Source organism: Eleutherodactylus coqui, chromosome 1 (genome assembly GCF_035609145.1).
Source record: "Eleutherodactylus coqui strain aEleCoq1 chromosome 1, aEleCoq1.hap1, whole genome shotgun sequence".
Taxonomy (NCBI): domain Eukaryota; kingdom Metazoa; phylum Chordata; class Amphibia; order Anura; family Eleutherodactylidae; genus Eleutherodactylus; species Eleutherodactylus coqui.
Window position 1 is genome coordinate 182688470 of NC_089837.1, and position 24414 is coordinate 182712883.

Here is a 24414-nt window from a genome sequence, read left to right on the forward strand (position 1 = left end):
TTTAAACTTTTTTTTTTTTTTTTACTTTTTAACTTTATATGATCACAGTTATCTGATGGATAACGGTGATCATATGACTGGAAACCGCATACAGTGGTCCCCAGTCATATCTCCCTGCACTCGGCTATCTGTGACAGCCGGGTGCAGGGAGATTTTGAATTCGCCGGGCTCGCCGGCTTCTGCGCATGCGCGCCGCATCGGCACATCGCAGAAGTCAGCGGGGGGTCCCGACACCGGCCGGAGGACATTGGCGGACCTGAGGTGAGTATTTTCACCTCCCCTCATGGATCCGATCCATGAGGGGAGGTGAAACTTTTCTTTTTTTACACTTTTTTTCACTTTTCAGCGATCGTCGTTATCCATTGTATAATGGCGATCGCGGTATCGGGGACCGCTCACCGCAGTCCCCGTTGACATCTCCTGCCTCCTGACTACCTACAGGAGCCGGGAGCCAGGAGATTTTAAGTCTCCCGCGCCGCCGGGCCTTCTGCGCATGCGGCTGATGTAATGCCGCCTGGCGCGCATGCGCAGAAGGACGGCTACGGCGCCCGGAGCATCGGGACAGCGGGGAGTCATGCGGCGGACCTCGGTGAGTAATTTCAGCTGCTCCAATGGATCCGATCCATCAGAGCAGCTGAATCTTTAACTTTTATTGCACTTTTATTTACTTTTTTGCGATCGGCGCTATCCATTGCATAGCGCCGATCGCAATGCCGGGGGGGGGGGGGGGTCCGAACAGCCCGGGATGACAGCTCCATGCTGTCAGCTACCTGCGGACACCAACAGCATGGAGCTGTCACGTCCACAGCCCGAGGGGCATTATTCTCTGCAGGACACATGTTTTTACGTCTTCAGAGAATAAAGCCCACTTCGGGAGGACGTAAAAACACTATGGGCTGGTCGTTAAGGGGTTAAATATACCCATACTGTAGGTAGCAGACTTATTATTAGCATAGTTTTGGGGTTAGACAAATAACCAAAGCACCCTGAAACAACAAAAAAAAATATAGGAACAAACTTCAGGTAGGTGTTCCTGGTTGGATTCATATCCATAACAATTTTTTTGCAATGCAACTATATATCTGTCACCTTCCCAACCAGAGCCCTACTCTGTACTAACGAGGGGCATGAACCCCAAAACAGCTGTCTGTAGATGGAGAACATTCTGGTTTGACTTATATCCTTGGTTATTATGCAAGACTATTAGAAGAATGGACTTTGACTTGTAGGAAAGCTAGCTGTCTTTCAACAGGTGGTGACTATTAGCAAACACAGGTTTGTACTTACTCATACTTTGTTGTTCAGGCGAAAAGTGAATAGGAACCCTTCCCCTCCCTAATTGGTTGTAGTGATTGGACTGTCAAAGAAGCACGCCGTCTTATGTGATGTTCTTAATTAGCTATATTTGTGTTACATCTGTATACAGATGTGTCCTTCCTTAAAAATTTTTCTTAAACTGACTTATCCCTGAGATGTATGGCAAAAAAATTTATATATCTGACCAATGGCTTGACAAATTCCATCTTTCACAAATGGCTCCCATGATGACATTTACTTTTAATGTATATATTATATTACTGATTGGTTGTTATGGACACCTCTGACAGCCGCCATTCATTATTCATAGGCCCCATGTTAATGAACTAATATGCTTAATTCATTGAATTGCTATCACAAGAAATTGTATAGCTTAACACAATTCAAAAAAAGTTAGGGGTTGACCTCTTTTTGGGACTGATCTATTAGTACAACAAATAATACCCCATCATTTTATAGTGTCACAGGTTTTAGGATGGCATCTCTTATTCTTATGCAAGTCATGACCAAATCTGAATGAAGATAGAATAGAGATATCTGAATCATGAGTTAAGTCGGCATCTTGGATGCTTTTCTGTTGCCACCACTTTCATATTCTCAGATGATTTTCAAATAAATGTAGCTGTGTATTTAGCTTTTTTACAAATCTAAATCCATAAATTCTAATGGTTAGTATAACAAGTTAGAGACTGTCTTGAGGATTTGAGGTTGTTTGACCCATTAAGGACCAAGCACTGTAAATTTACGGTGCTTGGTCCTGGGCTTTAATCCCAGCCAATTGTAGAAATACAGCAGGGGATTAAAGCCTCTGCTTCTGCAATCAATCAGAAGCATGTCGGGTTGTCAGCTGTTAATCACAGCTGAGAATCCGGAGGAGAAGGCAGGAGTGGTTTTTAACCTCTTCTGCCTTCTCCTTTCCCGAGTATACATCGCTCAATGAGCACTATGTACTAAAAAGTGAAAGTAGAAGTCTTTCTTCCACTACGTGAGCTGGAAGTCATGTGACCGCCGAGATCCCCTCGCACAGCAGAGCTACAGGGTCCTAGCAGACCTTGATCAGCTCTGCTAGTGACCTATTGTCAGTACAGGGGATGTTTTTCCTGTAACTGGGGCTCGTATGGATGCTCCAGCTACAGTGGAAAAGCGTCAAATAAAAAAGACAATGTGAATGTCCCCCAGAGGTCTTATATGATGTCATGGGGGACATAGTAAAAAAAAAAAACTACATAAATAAGTAAAACAAAATTACAGAATAAAATAAATATATATACATTAAAAAGAAAATAACCCAAAATAGACACCAACCAAAACCATCACTATAAGCGCCCTATAATCCCAAACCATACATATTATATATCAAAACATCCGAAACAAAATAAGCAATGCATTCCCATACTTTATATTAGTGAAAATATACTAGTTAAAAAAATAACTCTAAATGTTAAATAAAAATAATTTTTTTAGCTTTTTTTACCCCTTAAAAACTAAAAAAATGGGGAAAAAGTGAAAAAGATATTTAAAAAATAGCCCTATATGTCATGGAAAAAAAATGTAGCAAAAATAATTTTGATAGCTGAAGGAAAAAAAAATAAAACCGTTAAACCACCACATGGGTAAAATCCCTAAAAAGTGTCTGGTTCTTAAGGTACAAAATAGCCTGGTCCTAAAGGGGTTATTGTAAAACTGTGTAAATTGCAATAGCTTTGCTATTCATTATTACAGTATAAGGGCTCATTCACATCAGCATTTGGGAGTTTCGCTTTCCTACTCCATTCAGAGAGCAGGAAAACGCACCCCCAGCCCGAATGATTCTGTCTTAAGATGGAACTATATGGTGCAGAACGGACCCCCATTGACTATAATGGGGTCCATTCGATTACTGTCCAAGAGTCCGGCATTTTACTGGAATGTACAAGACAAAATAGCATAGCTCGCTGTGTTATTTTGTTCTGCTTCTAGTAGAAATCCGTGATGGAGGTTCATTCGTCACGGATGTTGAACAAACTCCAATATGGTCTTCAATATTTTTAAACTACAGTGTATTTTCTGCTGTGAAAAATCACGTAAAGTCCACAACAAAACAGACAAAAGGGCGGTTTGCACCAACGTGCTTGTTGTATTTCATGTATGAAGGAGGAAAGGAGCAGTCAATAGACTTTGTTGCTCTGTGCCTCACCTCCTGGGATTCTACATATCACCTCTATGATAAACGTGGCCCAGAGACTGGGAATTCTGTCATTTAGAAGGCTTAAGTTTATTCTTGGCTAACAGGTATTTTCAAATAAATAGCCCTTGCTCACCTTTATCCTCCGGGCAGATACAATGATTCTTTTCTGGGGAAGTCATTGTAGTCACAATACCTGAAGCGCTCAGTGGGATAAGTTTTGCTAAGACTTATGGATTGTTAATGTTTTTCAGTTTCCAGAAACACGCCATTGTTCAGACTTAATAATTCCTGCATACTTCTCATGAATCTCTTCCATTCTCCTCATCAATCATCCCTTCCTCACTTGAAGTGTAACAATGGGAGATGCAGACAGTTTCCAGTGTGGTTGGAAAGTGTCTAATTTTCTAGTTAGTAGGAGCTTTATTATTTTCATTAGGCGGTCAGTATTTTTCTTAGAAATGGAAGACATGAAATGATTTATTAGAAATTACTGAGTCTGAAATCAAAATGATATACAGTTGGAGTGTCTGCAATGCCACAAGTGGATAAAATGCCTATTTTTCTGCCACTGCTTCATAAAAATATGTCATCTCTTGGCTAGTCTTGAGTAACTTCATTTAGTATTTTCATTAGCTGTTTAGTATTTCATTTATAAACCTCAAGCATGAAATGACTTTTTTAAAGACTCCTATGAGACAAGGAAAGAAAGCACAAAAAAAAGAGATGGACTCTCAGGTGCTCCCAGGAAAATCTTGTATTACAGTAACGCTTGCACTGAAATACACTCTTTAAAAAAAAAAAAAAAAAATCAAACACCTAGACAGCGATGTTGTTTTGCTGCAAAATCCGTCATGCAGCTACATCTCAGGCAGATATCCAAATGATTAGAGTTGTGGCGTGATTAGATAAACAGTCTTGTCACCTGAGGCCCTAAAAGTGGATCCATCCTTGGTCTATAAGAAAGCTCTCAGAGGCTACTTGTGTGTAGTGGACCTCTTTTTCCACTTGTGTAGAGCTTGTTGACCGCTAGATAACTCTATGATGCAATCAAAGAGATTTCAACCAATTAACAGATTTTGAGAGGGGGAGCATTATTGGAATATGAAAAGCTGGAAGGTTATATAGAAAAAAAATGCCCACCACCTGGGCCGTTTTAACCCCACTGTTAAGAGATGTTGGGACTAGTGGATGCATGAGGGCGCACACACAAGGTAACCAAGCTCAGAATGCCCTTAACAGACCACTAATAGAGAGGGTCGTCTGATCATCTGACAAGCATGAGCCAACTGTTTCATTGTCCACCATACAGAGACAGGTGGCACCATTGTGTCTGTGAGAACCATTCCCAGGCACTTTGGAGAAAGACATGTGGTCTCACGCCACCCATTACATCTACTGCCTTTGACACCCACTCACCATTTGCAGTGGTGTTGTGAACAACGAAGCTGTACTGTTATGGAGTGGAACTTGGGTGCCTTTAACAATAAATTTTTGTTTACTTTGGGCACTGATGACGGCTGTATTCATGTCTGGAGACCTAGGGGTGAGCGCCTCAATTCTGCCTTTGCTGGGGAGCGGTACACTGCTTCCACTGCTGGTGTGACCTGGGGGCCATCGCATATAATAGTCACCCCTAGTAGTGGTACGAGGGACAATGACAGCTCAGCGATATGTTCAGGACATCCTGCAGCCACATGTGTCCCTCTCGTGCTGGCTTCCAAGAGGTGGCAGGATAACGCTCAGCTGTACACAGCAAGGCCGTCACCGGAATGTCTTCACAACATTATCACACTTCCATGGCCTGCTCGGTCGCCAAATTTATCTCCAATAGAACATGTATGGGACCATCTTGGATGCCAACTTCAACAGCCCATGAGTTTGCACAATCTAGAGGCTCAGTTACAGAAAATGTGGACTGATATGCCACCGGATACCATATTGAACCCGTATGCCTCCATGCCCACCCGTATCACATCTTGTATCCAAGCTAGAGGAGGTACAACAGAGTACTGGAGCCTCCCTTCAAGTGTTCAGTTTTCTACAATAAATGTTTCTTTTGCTCTAATATTGTAGTCACTTATTTATATCAACATTACAGTCACACATAGAAAGTTTCATTCAATTCTAAAAACTTCTTTTAGGTGCTTGATTTTTTTTGACAATGGTTGTATGTTCTTCTATCATGTCAATGTAGAAGAAAATGCAATATGTTGGTGATAAAGGGAATGATTGTCCTTAACTGTCCATTCTAAGAATATTCCAATACTTCCAAGACCGTGGAGGCTGCAGCACCACTTCAACAATAAACTGAGGCAAATAATAGTGCAAACGGCAGGATAGCTGATCTTCTCATTCCATTCTTGATATTCTTGCATCTCAGTGTGGACCTTTACAACCTGTGGGCCCCATTACAACACTTAGGCTATAGCAACAACCTTGGACCACTGGCTGAGTGCTTTAGACAGCAGCGTAGTAACGTCTTGTCTTAATAACATATATCTTATATAAGCTGTTGCCGGCCTTAATTTTGAATATAAAGAGGGAGCTTCATGTCAAAAATAGATGGAATACTACAAAATTCTGCCTTCAAATGTAGTAGTTGAGGTGTGTAATGTAAAGTGTTTCATCATAAAACCTCTGATAAAACATTTTTGTGTATAATTGTCTCATTCTAAAGACAGATTACACTGATTACAAATATATTATGTAGATACATGTGGAAGTTCTACTGATGCTTAATTACTGTATAATACATGATTCCAGGAACCTGTTGGTGAAGCTTAAACTCTGAATTCTGAGCACAGGAGTATTTCGCACATGTATACAAAAGATCAGCCAACCATGGTCTTCTGACAGCCAGAGAGAGAAAGAGAGCTTAACTTTACACTTTGAGATTGATGAGATCAATTTTGAAGCTTTTCTGCCTTCATCTACCAAAGATGTATGTCAGTGACTTTCCCCTTAAGCCAAGCGTTTAAAGCTCCATCCGTCTGCTGCGTCACATTATATAACCTCAAGATAAATTTTTGCTCCCCGTTCTCATACATTTCTCATGCATTAGTCATAGTATATTTATGCACTATTGTAAAATAAAAACACGGATAATAGGCAAAAGAAACATTTCTAGCACTTTGCATAGAAAGCCATAAACTAACATAGAAAATGGGTTAACTTGGTGTAAATCTCTCAATATTTTAAGACGATGGTCAGTTCCTGTATCAATAGGTTTACCACATTTTATGGACAGAGAACAGGTTTTGGAATACGAAAAATGCATTCATTACTTTAGTTGTAAGAATGACCTTGAGAAATTGATTCAGAGAGGGTCTAATAAAAGAGGTGTTCTGGATAGCATAAACTTTATGTATAATGCAGCTTGAAATTTCCTGTTGTCTACATACAGTACTGTGTAAAAGTTTTAGGCAGGTGTGGAAAAAATGCTGCAAAGTAAGAACGTATTTCAAAAATAGAAGGCGCCTGATTGACTCCAAATGCATTCTGCAGCAAGACAACAACCCCAAATATACAGCTAATGTCATTAACAACCGTCTTCAGCATAAAGAAGAAAAGGAGTTTCTGGAAGTGATCCCATGGTCACCACAGAGCCCTCATCTCAGCATCATGGAGTCTGTTTGGGATTACATGAAGAGATGGAAGGATCTTCTAGTTTTGAAAGCATTCTTACGAGAGATGAGCGAGCGTACTCGCTAAGGCAAACTACTTGAGCGAGTGGTGCCTTATGCGATTACCTACCCGCTCATCTCAAAAGATTCGGGTGTCGGCGGGGGAGAGCGGTGAGTTGCGGTAGTGAGCAGGGGGGAGCGGGGGGAGAGAGTGAGAGAGAGAGCTTCCTCCCGTTCCTCGCCGCTCTCCCCCGCCAGCACCCAAATCTTTTCAGACGAGCGGCCAGGTACTCGCATAAGGCACTACTCGCTTGAGTAGTTTGCCTTAGTGAGTACGCTCGCTCATCTCTAATTCTTACTTTGCAGCATTTTTCCACACCTGTCTAAAACTTTTGTACAGTACTGTAGCGTCAACATACTTAGTATGACGAAGTGTCACTCGTCATATCGGACCATGCCAGATCTAATTTTACTATCTCAAACATGCATACTGGGTCCAATTTCATTGAAGTCCACTTAAACTATCATTCTAAATATATTATTAGTACTGATCACTGTTAGACTGTACTTGTGTCTGCTATTGTATTATGAAGGATCGCATTGAATCATTAAAGGGGTTATCTGGGATTTTATAATTAATATGCTATCCTACGAATAGGCCATCAATATTACATTGGTGGGGATCTGACTCTCAGCACCCCTGCCAATCAGTTGGTTAAAATGGAGCTCAGGGATGACATCGACAGCTCCAGAAGTCTGATATAAAACCGTTCTTATTTAATATACTAACACTTTAGGCCGGTTTCACATCTGCATCAGAGCCTCCGGCAAGATGTTCCGTCACACATCCAGATGCAAATACTAGAAAAAAAAGCACTGCATGCAGAGCTTTTTCTTTCATCCAAAAGCCGGCCAGCTGGGCGAAAAGTGGGTGGACCCCATTATAGTCAATAGGGTCCGCCCAGCACTGTTCGATTCCGTCTAGAGACAGAGCAGTTTGAACGCTGGGATTCCCCTTTCCTGCTCCCCGAATGGGGCAGGGGACCAGAACCCCAATCACGGATGTGAAAGCAGCCTTACTCATACGTTTTATTATATCATCCAATGCTGGCAGACATGTACTGAATACCAAAATAAGGCTGTATGTTATTGGAACCCTTCTATCTTCTTGCCTCAAGGATTCAACTTAAGTAAGGCGAACAGGTAACATGCTTTACTGCAAATCACTTGTCTCACAGCATTAATTCTGAATAGAACCATAAAGGTGTGTACCCTTATCTAGCCACTGTAAGGGCTACAATACCATAAAATGATGTAACTGACTCTCAACTAAGGGTCTTGACCACATTAGACTTGCTGATAGCAGCCTGCTGGTACATTACTGGCCTGTTGAGATATATATAGACACACAAATAGCTGGCATCTCCTGTTCTGTATATATATGAAGGCACATGCATGCAGTTGAATGACAATGTACGAGTACTAAAAGTAAATGTTAATACATACAAATAGAGAATAAAATGCTGAAAGTCACACAATAGGCTGAATGGATGAGTGTCAAAGATGATTGTTGTAGGAATTCTTTCATAGATGCTTTTCTCTGTCGAAAATAGATGTTGCTAACAAAGCCAAGTGTCTATTTGGCATTTGATCTTAAATGTTTAACATGCACGATTATAAACTCTGTCAAGTGCACCCAAATATCTCATTTAGTACATTCTCATGATGAGTCACCCATGCTTATAACTCAATACAAATAACATCATATCTGTGACCGAACTTGAAAGGTTTCACCCATTGTCAGCCTTGAAAACATTCAGTTACAATGTGTTCATTCTACTGAATGTAAAACTATGGTTCTGTACTAAGTATACTGCAGTTGTGAGCCCACTTACATGGCTGTATATTTGGGCTGTGTACTCTCCATGTGTGCAGCACACGGCCCCATAACAGCATATGGAGCTATTCAGACTGATGATTTTATCACATGGACTGATGGTACGTTTGAGGAAATCATGCATATCCTATTCTGGTCCGTTTTCCCAGATGAGAATAGGACTTGCAAAGTGCAGGGTCTGTAGAGATTGGACAGGTGTCTGTGTGCTGTCAAACAGGAGTTGTGTCCGAGTTTCTTGGGCGTGATATGCATATGGCCAATTGGATTTGGCCTTAGTCTAAGAAAACATAGCAGAGCTGCATTAATACCATTAAAATGATTATACAAATACAAGGAATATGTTGTATAGCATTAACTATGCTGTCTTATTAGAAACATATATAGATGTGATGGAGTTGTGAACTGAAAACGTCCACTGGCGACATATGGTAATGAATCATCATGGGTAGACCTCTCTACATGAACTATACGTTCTTCATGAAATAATTCGACTTATTATTTTCACTGTGTGTTGACTGCATTCTGTGTCTGACAGTCACGTCCTGCTTGCTAATAACCCGCAGGTTCTTTCTTTCTCAGGTTTACACATATTTTAGCCATATGCTTCTACTTACTGTTTAATGAGGACCTTTGAGGTTATATCCTTGGCTCCTTCTGGAAAAATGCCACTGCAGCTTTTGATGCAGTTTTTCGAACCAAAGTCAAGAGTTGATCCAGCAGGAAGGAGAAGTATAAATCCTTTCTTTAGATTGCCCATTCCTACTGAATCCACTTGGCTGTTGCTGATGCAGTTTTCTGAGACAAAAACGGCTAACTTTGTGGTCTGCAGAAAAAGCTGCATAAGACCTCCAAATAAGTCTGTATTTACATGGCTGATATTCTCCAAAGAGTTCTGTGCGTTGAGATGTACAAAATTTGCATGAAAATAGACCCCATTGTTTGCAATGAACCTATTTACATGGGCAATTTTTCCAAGACCGAAAAATAGCTGCATGTAATAGTTTTGTGCGAGTCTCACACGAGAATAGTACATGCAAATGTGCGTTCTCCTGCACATCGTGCAGAATATGGACTCGGTGTCCATGCTCTGTGCGGTGTGAGTCGTGCCCAAGAAACTGAGGCTTGACTCGCTATTGGTTGTGTGAGGGATTAGCGTTTAGGATCGGTAGCAAGCGGGGCATAAGCAGTCAGAGACAGTGACAGATAGGATAAAGTCTTTAGTCCAGGCTTTGCCTGGGTTTATTTCCAAGCAAACAAAAGCAAAATACAGGCCTTAACATCAGGCAAACATAACGTAACTCCTGCTCGTCTGAGCACTTACTATACATGTAGCGTCCCTGTCTACGTACTGGTAAACAAATGGCTCCTGCCCACAGCCAGCCAGGACTCTCAGACCTGCAAAGGTCTCAGCTCTCCTCCTGGCCCTGTAGGCCCAGGCTTTATAAGGCCTGGTACCAGCCCCACCTGGTACGTGGGAGTGACCATCCCACCCTTCACTTTGGTCACTCCAGGAAAAGCCGGCCCGGATTATGTGGCTTGGAGCCACTTACATACTACAACGTGTTAGTGGCTTAATGCTACTAACACTATACTGCCGGCTTCCTTCACCGAGCCCAGGCTGCTCGGTGGCACGCATCTGCCCAAGCGCTCCCCAAGGCAGCATAGGAGAGCATCCTAGGCGACACATACCTGCCCTCCAGCACCTTGCCGGTCACCGTCTCGCATACCCTCCCCCTCTGTTCGAGCCTGTGGGGTCGGACACCTTTCGCCGTCATGCAATGCATCCTTGATAAGGCATCGGCATTGCCCTGTAGCTTTCCGGCCCTGTGCTCTACCGAAAAGCTAAAATTTTGAAGGGTCAGGAACCATCTAGTGACTCTGGCATTTCTTTCTTTTGCCTGTGACATCCAGGTTAAGGGGGAGTGGTCTGTGATCAGCCTGAAGTGCCGACCTAGCAGGTAGTATTTTAGGGATTCCAGAGCCCAGTTGATGGCTAGGCACTCCCGCTCAACGATACTGTAATTTTTTTCCGGTGGCGTGAGCTTCCTGCTCAGATAAATTACGGGATGTTCCTCTCCCTCTACTTCTTGGGACAGAACTGCTCCCAGTCCCACATCGGACGCGTCTGTTTGGACAATAAATTCCCTTTTAAAATTGGGTGTGACTAACACTGGACGTCTACAGAGGGCCTGTTTTAATTCTTGGAACGCCTTTTCTGCGTCAGGGTTCCACTTGACTATGACTGACTTACTGTTCTTGGTCAAGTCTGTTAGGGGCGCTGCTATGCTAGCAAAGTTTTGTACGAACCGCCTATAGTACACTACAATGCCTAAAAAGGCTCTCACCTGCTTTTTAGTTGTGGGTTGTGGCCAGTTCTGAACGGCTTCAACTTTATTGACCTGGGGTTTTATAATACCCCTACCTATTATATACCCCAGGTATCGTGCTTCTTCAAGACCCAGGGCGCACTTCTTTGGGTTTGCTGTGAGCCCTGCTTTTCTAAGGGAGTTCAGTACTGCCTGTACCTTGGGTAGATGGCTGTCCCAGTCTTCGCTAAAGATGATGATATCATCTAAATATGCTGATGCATATTGACGATGGGGTTTGAGTATGATATCCATCAATCTTTGGAAGGTTGCTGGGGCTCCATGCAAACCGAAGGGTAGGCAGATGTACTGAAACAACCCTTCTGGTGTGGCGAACGCAGTCTTTTCTTTCGCGCTGTCCGTAAGGGGAACCTGCCAGTAGCCTTTAGTAAGGTCGAGAGTGGAAAAGTACCTGGCATGACCCAGTCTCTCAATTAACTCGTCCACTCTCGGCATTGGGTATGCGTCAAATTTTGACACGTCATTTAGCTTCCGGAAGTCGTTACAGAAGCGCAGAGAGCCATCAGGTTTTGGTATCAGCACGATAGGGCTGGACCATTCGCTTTTCGACTCCTCAATTACTCCGAGGTCTAGCATTTTCTTGACCTCCTCTGAGATGGCTCGTCTGCGGGCTTCTGGAACCCTGTACGGTTTCAACTGAACCTTTACCCCTGGTTCAGTTATAATGTCGTCTTTTATGACACCAGTACGCCCTGGTATATCAGAGAACACATCTGAATTACGTTGTATAAATTCCCTCGACTCTTGTTGTTGGGATTTGGACAGGGACCCTGATACACACACCTCTGGGACCGCACCATGGGGGGTGCTCACTGCAGTCAGGGCTTCTCTGTCCTTCCATGGCTTAATTAGGTTTACATGGTACAACTGTTCTGGTTTCCGCCTACCTGGCTGGTATACCTTATAATTTACCTCTCCGACTTTCTCAATTATTTCATAGGGCCCTTGCCATTTTGCTAGGAATTTACTTTCTAGGGTGGGCACCAACACTAGTACCCGATCTCCAGGGTTGAAGGTTCTCACCTTGGCGGACCGGTTATATACCCGGCTTTGGGCTTCTTGAGCCTGCTGTAAATGTTCTCTAACAATGGGCATGACCGCCGCAATTCGATCTTGCATGAGGGAGATGTGTTCAATAACACTCCTGTAGGGGGTGGACTCGTGCTCCCAGGTCTCCTTAGCTACATCAAGGAGCCCTCGGGGATGTCTACCATACACTAATTCAAAGGGAGAGAACCCAGTGGAGGATTGTGGGACTTCACGGATTGGGAACATTAAATATGGCAGCAGACAGTCCCAGTCCTTCCCATCCTTATTGACTACCTTTTTTAGCATGCTTTTTAGGGTCTTATTAAATCTCTCAACCAGACCATCCGTCTGTGGGTGGTACACAGACGTCCGTAAGTGCTTAATATTCAGCAGCTTACACAATTCCTTCATGACCTTTGACATAAAGGGGGTTCCTTGGTCCGTCAGGATCTCTTTTGGTATGCCCGTGCGGGAGAACATGTGAAGTAGTTCCTTTGCAATACCCTTGGATGACGTATTGCGTAAAGGAACGGCTTCGGGGTAACGGGTGGCATAGTCTACAACCACTAATATATGTTGGTGACCCCGGGCAGACTTTACCAAGGGCCCAACTAGGTCCATAGCGATCCGCTCAAACGGCACCTCTATGATGGGCAAGGGCACTAAGGGGCTCCGGTAATGGGGCATAGGAGCTGTTATCTGACACTCCGGGCACGACTCACAGTAACGTTTTACATCACCATGTACCCCAGGCCAGAAAAAACACTGAAGGATGCGTTCCTTAGTCTTTTCGCTCCCGAGATGACCTCCCAGCACATGCTTGTGCGCCAGGTCTAAGACCATCCTACGATAGGACTGAGGGAGGTACCACCAGCTGTTCCACAACCTCCCCACGGACCTTGTCAACCTGATACAACAATTCTTGGTTGACTGCAAGGTGTGGAAACACAGTATCAGCCCCTGGGAATTGAGGCTCCCCATTTATCACTTTAACATTTTCCCTAGCTTTTACTAAGGTGGGGTCTCGGAGCTGCTCAGTTCCGAAATTGGCACGTGAGACCTCTAAGTCAGGCATAGCAACTACTTCATCCTGTACCTCCGTCTCACCCGCCAATACTGTTAAGGGAAAGTTATCCCCATTCTCTTGGGTCACCCCTACTGCTGGAACCGTACCCTCAGGGTCAAACGGTTCTGGACACACATCATACACATTTGCATTATCATGAACCTTATTTGCAGACGACCCTCGGTGTCGCCACAAGTCCCAAAATAGGGGAAAGTCTCTCCCGAGGATCACGGTGTGCATTAAGGATTTTACAACGCCCACCTCATGGGTGGCAAGTCCACACGGAGTATCAAGTCGTACAAGGGCAATAGGATACTCCTTGGTGTCCCCATGCACACAAACAACCCCCATGCGACGGCTGGTGAAGGTTGTGGGATCGACCAGGCTGGAGTGCACCAGCGTAACCAAGCTCCCTGAGTCCAGTAGAGCTGTCACCGCAAAGTCATTTACCTTTAGGTGACATAATGGTCGATCAGTCTCTGACGCAGTCTCTGCAGAGCACACTGGCCGTGCGAACATCGACCTCCGCCGGGCAGAGTCACAGTCCATTGGTTCCACGGTAAGTGGACAGTTGGCAGCAAGATGCCCGGGCTCATGACAGCGCCAACATCGTATGGAGGCCCGGTCTCCTTGGGGTTCTACCCGGGACCTGAATGTCCATTTGGGGCTCCTCCTCTGCCCCAAACGATCCCCCTCTGAGCCGCCTCCCCATGGGACACTTTTGACACCCCTTACATATGGAACAGTCTTACCAGGGGCTCCAGCTGACTTGCTGTTCCTGGGGTTGGAACGACCAGGAGGCACGGCTTGCAGTAAGTCCTCCGTGGCTTTATACCTCTCGACGAGGCTCACGAGTTGGTCCATGTCCTGGGGACCTCCTTGTCCCACCCAGCGCTGGATTGCGGGCAGGCAACGAGCGTATAAACTTATCCAGAACCACTTTCTGTACGATCTCTGCCGGGGACGACTCCTCCGGCTGCAGCCACTTTCTCACCAGGTGGAACAGGTCGTACATCTGGGAGTGAGCTGGTAGGTCGTCCGTGAAAGTCCACGCCCAAGCGTGCCAGGATCTCACCTTTGAGCTTATTATAGTCCTTGGCATCCTGCTCACCGAGGTCAAAGTAGGCCTTTTGGGGTTCTCCCGTCAGGAAAGGCACTACTACCTCAGCCCACTGAGGCGCCGGTAACTTCTCCCTCTCGGCCACTCTCTCAAAGACCGCGAGATAGGCCTCGATGTCATCGGTGGCCGTCATCTTTTGTAAGGCCGTCTGTACCGCGGTACGGGTGGTGGGGAGCGAACCAGACGACCTCTGCACACTTTGCGCCAGGAGAGCATTAGTCTCGGCCTGAGCTCTCATGGCCTCCTCATGGATCTTTTGCTGGGTCGCCGCCACTTGTTGCTGCTGGGCCAACGCTTGCTGTTGCTGCACGTTCATTTGTACCAGCTGCTTTATCAGTTCCTCCATCTTGGCAGTATCTGATGGCTGTGCCGTTGCAGCTTTCACCCAGGACATGGGGGTTACAGCACTCTCCAGTCAATCTCTCTTGGGCGGTTGCCCTTAGCAACGGTTCTCCAGCTGCTGCAGCAAAATGTCCATTAATTGGTGTATGTCTCTTTAAGACCGCTGCCCGCATCCAAACACCATATGTGAGGGATTAGCGTTTAGGTTCGGTAGCAACCGGGGCATAAGCAGTCAGAGACAGTGACACATAGGATAAAGTCTTTAGTCCAGGCTTTGCCTGGGTTTATTTCCAAGCAAACAAAAGCAAAATACAGGCCTTAACATCAGGCAAACATAACGTAACTCCTGCTCGTCTGAGCACTTACTATACATGTAGCGTCCCTGTCTACGTACTGGTAAACAAATGGCTCCTGCCCACAGCCAGCCAGGACTCTCAGACCTGCAAAGGTCTCAGCTCTCCTCCTGGCCCTGTAGGCCCAGGCTTTATAAGGCCTGGTACCAGCCCCACCTGGTACGTGGGAGTGACCATCCCACCCTTCACTTTGGTCACTCCAGGAAAAGCCGGCCCGGATTATGTGGCTTGGAGCCACTTACATACTACAACGTGTTAGTGGCTTAATGCTACTAACACTATACTGCCGGCTTCCTTCACCGAGCCCAGGCTGCTCGGTGGCACGCATCTGCCCAAGCGCTCCCCAAGGCAGCATAGGAGAGCATCCTAGGCGACACATACCTGCCCTCCAGCACCTTGCCGGTCACCGTCTCGCAGTTGTGTTAATACAGCCTAATTCTTAGTAGCCAGACTTAAGTCTGAGCAACATTTGAGGCCTTTGACACGCACTGTTTGTATTTGCTGTTTCCCTGTTTGGGTTTCATTTTGTTTCATATTGACAAAAAAACACCCTGCCAACTAAATAGGCTGCATTCTCAGGGAAGCACTATTATGTGAGAACAGAAGGCTATAGAGTATAGCTTGTATCTTTGTGGGCTGTTTCCTTTTGGCCAAAATAAGTTAATTTCCCGAACCCCACTGCTAGCTGCATATACAAGATAGATGACATATTTGGGGATATCAGCAAGACACCATGGCTGATTAACGGCTGCGCGCTGACCTCTGTAGCTGGTATTATGGGAAATTCAATTTACCCACGAATTTTGACAAAAAGCAGTTTGGACTTAGTCGATCAAAATGAGCAGTCAGAAAATTGTTTTCACTTGAACTACTACAGACATTAGTGGCTGGAGCAGCTTCAGAGTAGAGCAGATACAGTAGCTTGAAAAGACAGTTTGAAAGTAATGGCCTGGATCTGGGGCATAAGTATAGGGGGTGCAGAGGGTGCAGTCGCACAGGGGCCCATAAAGTTTCTTTTTCCCATATTGCAAACCAATATGATCAATGAAGCTTTATAATTGGGGGCCCAGTTCCAGATTTTGCACTAGGGTCCAGCAGCTTCAAGTTACGCCTCTGGCCTGGATCACATATTCTTCATTTAATCTATGGTAGATTTATACACATTTTTTGTGGTATTTTTTTCTAGCTTTTAAAAAACATGTCATGAATTTCATCCCATTTTAAAAGCTTCTTGATGCTCTTTTTTTGCGGCTTTTCAAGCTTTGTAAAAAAAATCTATACAGAAGTCTATGAGAAAATGCCTGGGATTAAAAACACCACATTTAGAGCATATGCTGTGCTTCGAGAAAAAAAAACAAACACAACCAACCAAAATCACTCACCAAAAGTAAGGAATCACACGGCACAAAACCCTTCTGACTGTAGTGCCTTCCATACTTCACTAATGACCTACTGCTAAGTATGGATGTATCGATTTTTTGTAAATAAATGGCAGGAAAAAAGGTAAGGGAATAGCACCACGAAACATGCTGAAATGCCCCCATAATGCCATGTGTGAAACCCCCTTGACTTTGCTTTTGGCCTATTTAATCTGGACAACCATAATTTAAGGATTTTAGATAGCTTTTTTCTGAACAATTTTTCATTAATGGTTGGCCTGTAAATATTTTAGGAAACAATACCCATGTGGGCAGCACGGGTCAATCAGAGCAGCATGTAGTGTCTTAGATGAGTGATGCACTATTACTGTACAGTGCAATGTGGTAGTCTGAGAGCTCATGCAGCCATCTTTGTCCAGGATCAGAGGGTTGCTTTAAAGTACCAAATCACTGAATCATCGAGACGTGCCAGATCCTGAGGAATCGGTTTGTGACCCTTCTTCCCTGCTATATGGAAGGAAGGGGTTAAAGGCAAGTCTGCCCCCTCTGTAATGCAGTGGTAACACAAATAGCATATCAGTACCCAGCTGACTGCCTTCTGCAATAGGAAATAACAGGGACTCAGTCTATGTCCCGCAACAAAAGGTTTGAACGTTCTGGGGCATTATAACAGGTTTAATCTGCTATGTCACAGAGAGAAGGCACAGAGACTTTACTGGGAACAGGGCTGCTGTGTGAGAGACAGGTCATTGGCTAGCAATGGCCTGCAAGGACATTGCAAGATGGTAGGCTGGAAAAAAAACAGGAGCTCCTGCAGGGACACTGGGACCGCCGATAGCCCTACTGAAGGATGCCTGGATCTGCCACGGGGTTGCCACAGAGATAGATAAAGCTTGCCAAGTGATTGCCAATAGAGGAGCTGTGCTACAAATACAATAAATCAAGATCTACCTTAGGACATTGAGAATTTCCGAAGCATCAGGTTGTAAGTGAGGCCAGCCTCATTAAAAGCCAAACAATGTAGATACCAATAACAACTTTTTAGGTACTAAGCAAGCCCGCTGGCAGCGTAGCAGGAGAAACACACCATTATTTGGGACAGGGGTAATTGTAAGAAGGCTTAAATACTTAGCAAAGAATTGTGACTGTGACCGAACTTGAACTTAGAACCTTTGCAAATTCCCATGTTGCATAAAGTATTCCTGTTATTTACAAACTGTGTGCGCTAAGTCACGATTATTGTTCTAATAGATTGTGTTGAAGTTAAATTTATTTTATTTCAAGTGTGTTTACCTAATACAAAGTGTGAAACGTCATTTCTGGGTGCACATAACATCAAACTGCTAGTCAGGATTATGTATAATACCAATCGTTTCCTGAACTGTTCCTAAACTGCATAACACTGCTTTTTTTCATGCTTTTAAATAAAAAGTTGCTTATTTTGTAACTCTGTCATCTGTACCATATTCTGTAACCTGTGTTGCTTTCCATTTCTTGTGACACAGTAAGGGATTAGAGATGAGCGAGCGTACTCGGAAAAGCACTACTCGCTCGAGTAATGTGCTTTATCCGAGTATCGCTGTGCTCGTCCCTGAAGATTCGGGTGCCCCTGCGGCTGACAGGTGAGTCACAGCGGGGAGCAGGGGAGAGCGGGCGGGAGAGAAGGAGAGAAAGATCTTACCTCCGTTCCTCCCCGCTCTCCCCTGCAGCTCCCCGCTCCGTGCCGGCACCCGAATCTTCAGGGACGAGCACAGCGATACTCGGATAAAGCAAATTACTCGAGCGAGTAGTGCTTTTCCGAGTACGCTCGCTCATCTCTATAAGGGATCATTCCCATGGCCATATGCATGAGCCGGCTATTGCTGTGAATGGCAGTGATTGTGCACTGTGCATTAGAGCGTATGCATGCCATGCGCAGTGTGACTAGTTTCTTTTTTTTTTTTAATTCCCTGCTCTGTCTCATAGTGGCATTGCGTATGCAACACTGCACATATGCAATGTATTTCATATGTACATCGTTAAATACGCAACCCATAGAGAACAATAAGGCTGTACGCACGTAATATGCAGTCAAATAGAACATGCTGTCTCTTTTTACACGTGAATTACATGCAATGTATATGCGTAAATATGAATGGCTCAATGCAAATCAATGTCCACTATTGACTCCCTTCACAGCATATTACACACACATACATTGTGTGCATAATACGAGGTGAAAATATGTTTGTGGAAATGAACCATGAGGCAGACCTGCAAAATAGATTTTGCCCTGTTACAGCATTTAGCTGCTGCCCATCATGCAGGTTTCTGTATGCTATCCTTTTCTTAGATAGACAGGGCCATACATATGGGTGGACCGAACAGATACACATAGGGAGGTTCCAGTCACTATCTCACCCAGACCAATTTTTAAGTGATCATACTCCTCTGTATGGTTGGTGCAGGGCAGGAAGGGGTAGCAAAACACTCAGCCTGAGAAAGTCCGACCTTTCCGCTTAGGCTGCATTCTACAGCGATTTTCACTACACTGTGGGATTTCGTCTCAAGTGGTGAAAATGGCATTGAGACAGAACCCTCAACTATGCTACTCTGTACTCCAAGTATAATGGAAACAAATAGAGTCCTTGTCAAATGGACATCAAAGTAGTGTCCATCTAACTAATGACAGTGAATTCTTTCATTTGGGGGCTTCTGTCTCAGGGCTGTTTTCGACACTTGCGAAGGAACACCGAGACAGAATCCTACAGTGCAGTGAAAACGCTGTAGGAATGCAGCCTTATTGTACATAGGATGTAAACAGTGATGAAAACTGGATACATAATTAACCCACCATGTACCATTTATGTAACTTCTTGTTACCTTCAGCCCATTCACAATCTTAGACAACTTGGGAAATCAGACTGAACAGTTTTACTACTTTATGTTACCAGAGATTAAATGTCAATTAATTACCATACATTGCAAGAAATAATCCTTAAACCCTAGACCACTATGGTTAAAACTACAAAATCTAAATTTAAACTATTAAAATTAACCCTTATGTTACCCAAGGCTACCAGAAATAGTCCATATTAGCCTTTAATCCACCCTCAATCACAAGTCCCAAGATTTTTGACCTTACATTTTAGAAATGCTGTTAATGCATTCAGGGGACACAGTAATCCTGAAAGTGTTGCTGTGTTCGATGTTGTACCTATCTTGTACAGTTTCTGGATTATCTTTGTCAAACTTACTGCTCTCCTGTTAACTGAAGAAGGGGCTATTTGTATGTAGTTTGAAAGGCCTTTTGGATTGTACAATGATTACATTTTTTGCATACTACTGTACATTGTTCTTCTAGTTTTTTGCACAGTTCCTAATTTAATAACTACAGTTTTCATGCCATTTCTCTTATTGTCTTTAGTTTCACTTTTATGTTCAAGACAAGCAAAATCGCAGTGATATACTGTTCCCCTTCTGTCAGCTGAAAATATAGTGATGTATTACCATCATAGAAACCTATGTTCTTTAGTGAGGTTTCTTTTTACTCCATTTGGATTTTCTTTGCTGCTTCCTATATTTGTCTTAAAGGGAACCTATCACATTGGAAATGCAGTCAGGTCTACTGGAAGCATCTCATAGAGTTGAATGAGCTGAGCAGATTTATACACACACATAGATATCTTAAAGGGAACGTTTGTATGCACTGTAATACACAGAAAGCTGTTAATGACTGATAGGACCGCCCATTGGACTGCTCGGCTCAGAATATAAATGAATGAAATGCAAGTTACACTGAATCTTTCCCCATAAGACTGGAGTTCCGTACTAAATCTCTAACTGCATGATATTGTTGTCGTGAGATGCTGATGAATAGTTTTTTTTGATTCACAGAATTAGTGCGGTTGCAGGCGTTACAGTTTATATTGTTTACCATATGTAGCTCACCTGCCATATCAATGGCAAAAGGTCTGTCTGCTCGCCATCCTGTGTACCAACCCACAACTTTTCCATTTTCCACAACTGGACGTTCATACCGTCGCCCGCCAACAAGGCCCACTGGCCATACCGAGACTTTTTGTGTTGTGCGCATCTGTAAAGAAGAAATATGAATATAGTATGAATACAGTTAAAATGAAAGATCAGCTATATATTTATTTAAAGCAACCCTCTTGTTTCTGGACAAAACTCTGTCCCAGGACCGGAGGGTGGAGGAGGTATATATTTATTACTTGCTTTTGAACTTTGCCTCTGTTCTTCTGTAGTGTCGATTCTGCTTTTGTTTTTGGGAATCCAAAATGGTCGTCAACATTTTATATGTAGACTATGCGCTGCTCTGTGATTGGCCAGCGCTGATCATATGAGCAGCGGTGGCCAATCATAGAGAACATATAGTGAATTGGTGGTCTAAGACTACCAATGCACTATGGGGTATTATGTAGTCTAAGAATGGCAGCACCTATCTTGCCTGTCCAAAAATGGGACTAGAACTGACGCAATGGAGGTTTGAAAAAAAAAAATAAGTACAGGTAATATACTCCTTCCACCCTTCCCCTTATTATGCAGAGTTACATTCTTGTAAAATATACACATGCTGTAAAAACATAAACAAAAACTTCACAAAAAAGGGACATTTACTTTATACATGGATGGCCAATGTGCACAGTCATATGACCACGTTGGAGTTAATTTGTCAAAACTGTCTTTGGTGACCATGTCAACCAATCAGAGCTCAACTTTCTGAAGCTGCTCTGGTAAAATGAAAGCTACTGTGCTGTGATTGGTTGCTATAAGAAACAAAGTTTTTCTTTATGACAGTTTTGATGAATGAGACACACTGTTTATTGGCTGTAGTGCTTTATGTACGTTGTACACACCCACAGCATATACTTCATTATATAAAGTGGGTACCCAAGTATTTTCACCGCAAAAGTTAGGGGCAAACTTTTCACATAAGATACAAAAACATGGCTTGTTAATTTGACTACTATATTCCCCAAAAAACTGAAAATGTCCCTGTCTTTTCTTTTGACACTACTACTAAGTGTGTACTTTCACTGTAACCTTTACAAGACTGCTCCACAGTGCCGATCAAACAATGCTGGTTGACTACTAAATGGCAGACCTCGACTTCACCCTTAGTAGTCACCTTCCTAGGTACTTACAGTGTCTCCCAGCACTCAGACACCCCCAGGATTTACAGTAGAGCCGAATACTGGAACAGTTGGACATAGCAAGAAATATAGATATCATACACATATTTACACAGTGAAAACACAAATGCAACTAGGGACTCGCCATCAGATGACAGGAGCAGAGGGTGATGATAACCCGATGATGATGATTATAATGAAATTCACAGTGGAGGCTGGAACAAATGGTATGGAATTGAAATAACAACCAGCTCTGACCCTACCACTGGCTTTCCCTACATCTTCCCCTACAATGTCCCTAAACATCCCTAATGTTTCCTTGTAGATGACCCTATCTAAAACACTATCTCTGAGAACATGATGGTAAAAGGGTCCAGAGAAAAGGCTAAAGAAGCAAATTTTAGAATGACCAAAGGCAGAAAAAATGAACAAACAAGGAACTAGTAGACAAGCCACAAACTAGGAATCACAAACTTGACTAGAAAACCAAGGAGCAAGACACAGAACTAAAACTAAGTATTTGGAACTAGAGCAAGAAATACAGGATAAAACACATGTTAAAGCTATAATCTGCACCACACTGCAGAATCTAAAAGTACTTAGAGACAGGCTAACCAGCAAATACTATCTGCAATGAGACTACACGGAGCAATGTCTTCAGCTGTGGGAACAGATGCAAGTGCCCCAACAACAACATAGAGCCCTCTTGGAGCAGAAATCGGAACGATTAGGCCCCCTGCACATGGGCGGAATTTCCGCGGCAGGATTTCCCGCAGAATTTCCGCTCGTGGCCGCTGCTATAGGATTGCATTAGAAAACGCAATACTAGGCAGATGGCCGCGATTTGTCTGCGTGAAATCACACGTGGAAAACAAATCGCGGCATGTTCTTTTTCTGTGCGAGTCTCGCAGAGGCCCGCACAGAAATGTCAGTAAAGAGCCGCCGGCTCCGCTCTGCGCATGCACCTGCTGGGTGGCAGCCAGCACATCTCAGAGATTCGGAGACAACGGGAGCGGGTGAGCCACCGGTCTCTGCAGGGGCACGGATCTGCATCCCACTGCGAGAACTCTTGCAATGGGATCTGACCTGGCCGTCTGCAGGCGACCTTATTGTTCAGTGTAAATGCATGTCCGACATGACGAATGAGAATTTGTTCGCTTCCCATTAGTTGTTCAGTTTTTGCATGCAGAAACTGATGGATCGGATCATGTAAACAGGCACTCATTCACTCATGAAGGATTGCCTGCGTGCTGTGAATGGAGGCAGGCGGACAGCTCTGCAACCATTCACTGAGCAATGATTGTCCCTATGTAAAAGCACAGGAACAATTATCGCTAGGACGATCTGTCGGGCATCTGCGCCTGACAAGTCGTCCCATGCAAAAGGGCTCTTCGAGGGCAGGAGATGACAATACAGCAGGATTTGTCCTGCTCATCATAACAGTTGATGGACATCTTGCAAGCTCCAGCTACAGGCGGACCAACCCGATCTATTAAATAAAATGGATCGCAGCCAATCATCTGCATGTGGGTAGTGTGTCAAGGACAAAGGAATCTTGTGATCCTGTCAAGTGATCCAACCATTGTGGAATAATCTCCAGGAAATCATCAATCTCTACCTGGGAGCAAAATTGACTCACTTTGCAACTAATTTTGCTTAAACTGGATACCACACATCACACCTAAACCAAGCTTCAATAATACCGTATTCATTTTAAAATGACACATTTATGGCAAGAGTCAATATTTGTAATGTCTTATACAGTATTTTCCCATTGGGACTCTTGAAATAAAAAGATTTCAAAGGACGATTGTGGATACATTAGATGTTTTCCTCAGTATGGCTTTTATATTTCTCTGGATTAGCATAACATATACTAATATATTCACTTATAGACCTGTGATCTCTTTAATTACTGAGCACTTAGATAGTAGAACATTTCTTATGCATTGAGTGCTGGTGGCCTGCCTAACAAAGACATCAAATATCTCATCTCATCATGCATAAATGTTCTGAACTTGAAATTTGATATGAAAGCAAAGATATATGAGATGTGTGCTGCCCATTTGTAGAACCTTTCCATACTTTTCCGCATAAAACACATCTTGGAGTGTTTATTCATCTTTCACTGATAGGATTTCCAGGAAAATTTGAGACTAATGGTTTCCTTTGAACTTACATTCATGTGTTCGTCCTTAGAGAAAAATGTTGAGCACTAGATCGATAAAAGCAATCAATATAGGTACAAGTAAATACACAATAAAAGCATATGACAGCTGATTAGGTTATGCTGCTATGTGGGATGCCATAACTTTCCAAGGCAGCATCACTTATACCAGACCGTAAAAGCAGGCAATACTGAAGAAGCTATATGATATTCTACTTGATGCAACTACCTCAATAATACACTGGGTAATATAGTATCTAATATGCAAATTACTATAGCTGTACATAAAAAAGTGGCTAATATAACAAAATATGGATACAGTTAAAACATAGGTTCACTTTTGAACACTATTCTGTTTGCACATGGATGTAAAATGTTGATCAACTTTGCATATACCGTATATATTCGAGTATTAGCCGACCCGAGTATAAG

General features: G+C 43.5%; 1 protein-coding gene across 1 annotated transcript in view; it reads right to left on the reverse strand.

Annotated features, from left to right (window-relative positions):
* The window catches only part of B3GAT2 (beta-1,3-glucuronyltransferase 2), a 169353-nt gene that overhangs the window by 33535 nt on the left and 111404 nt on the right, over positions 1-24414 (reverse strand). The window contains exon 2 of the mRNA XM_066604394.1: positions 20611-20755. Within this exon, the coding sequence (XP_066460491.1) occupies positions 20611-20755 (145 nt within the window). The remainder of the gene's footprint in view (positions 1-20610; positions 20756-24414) is intronic.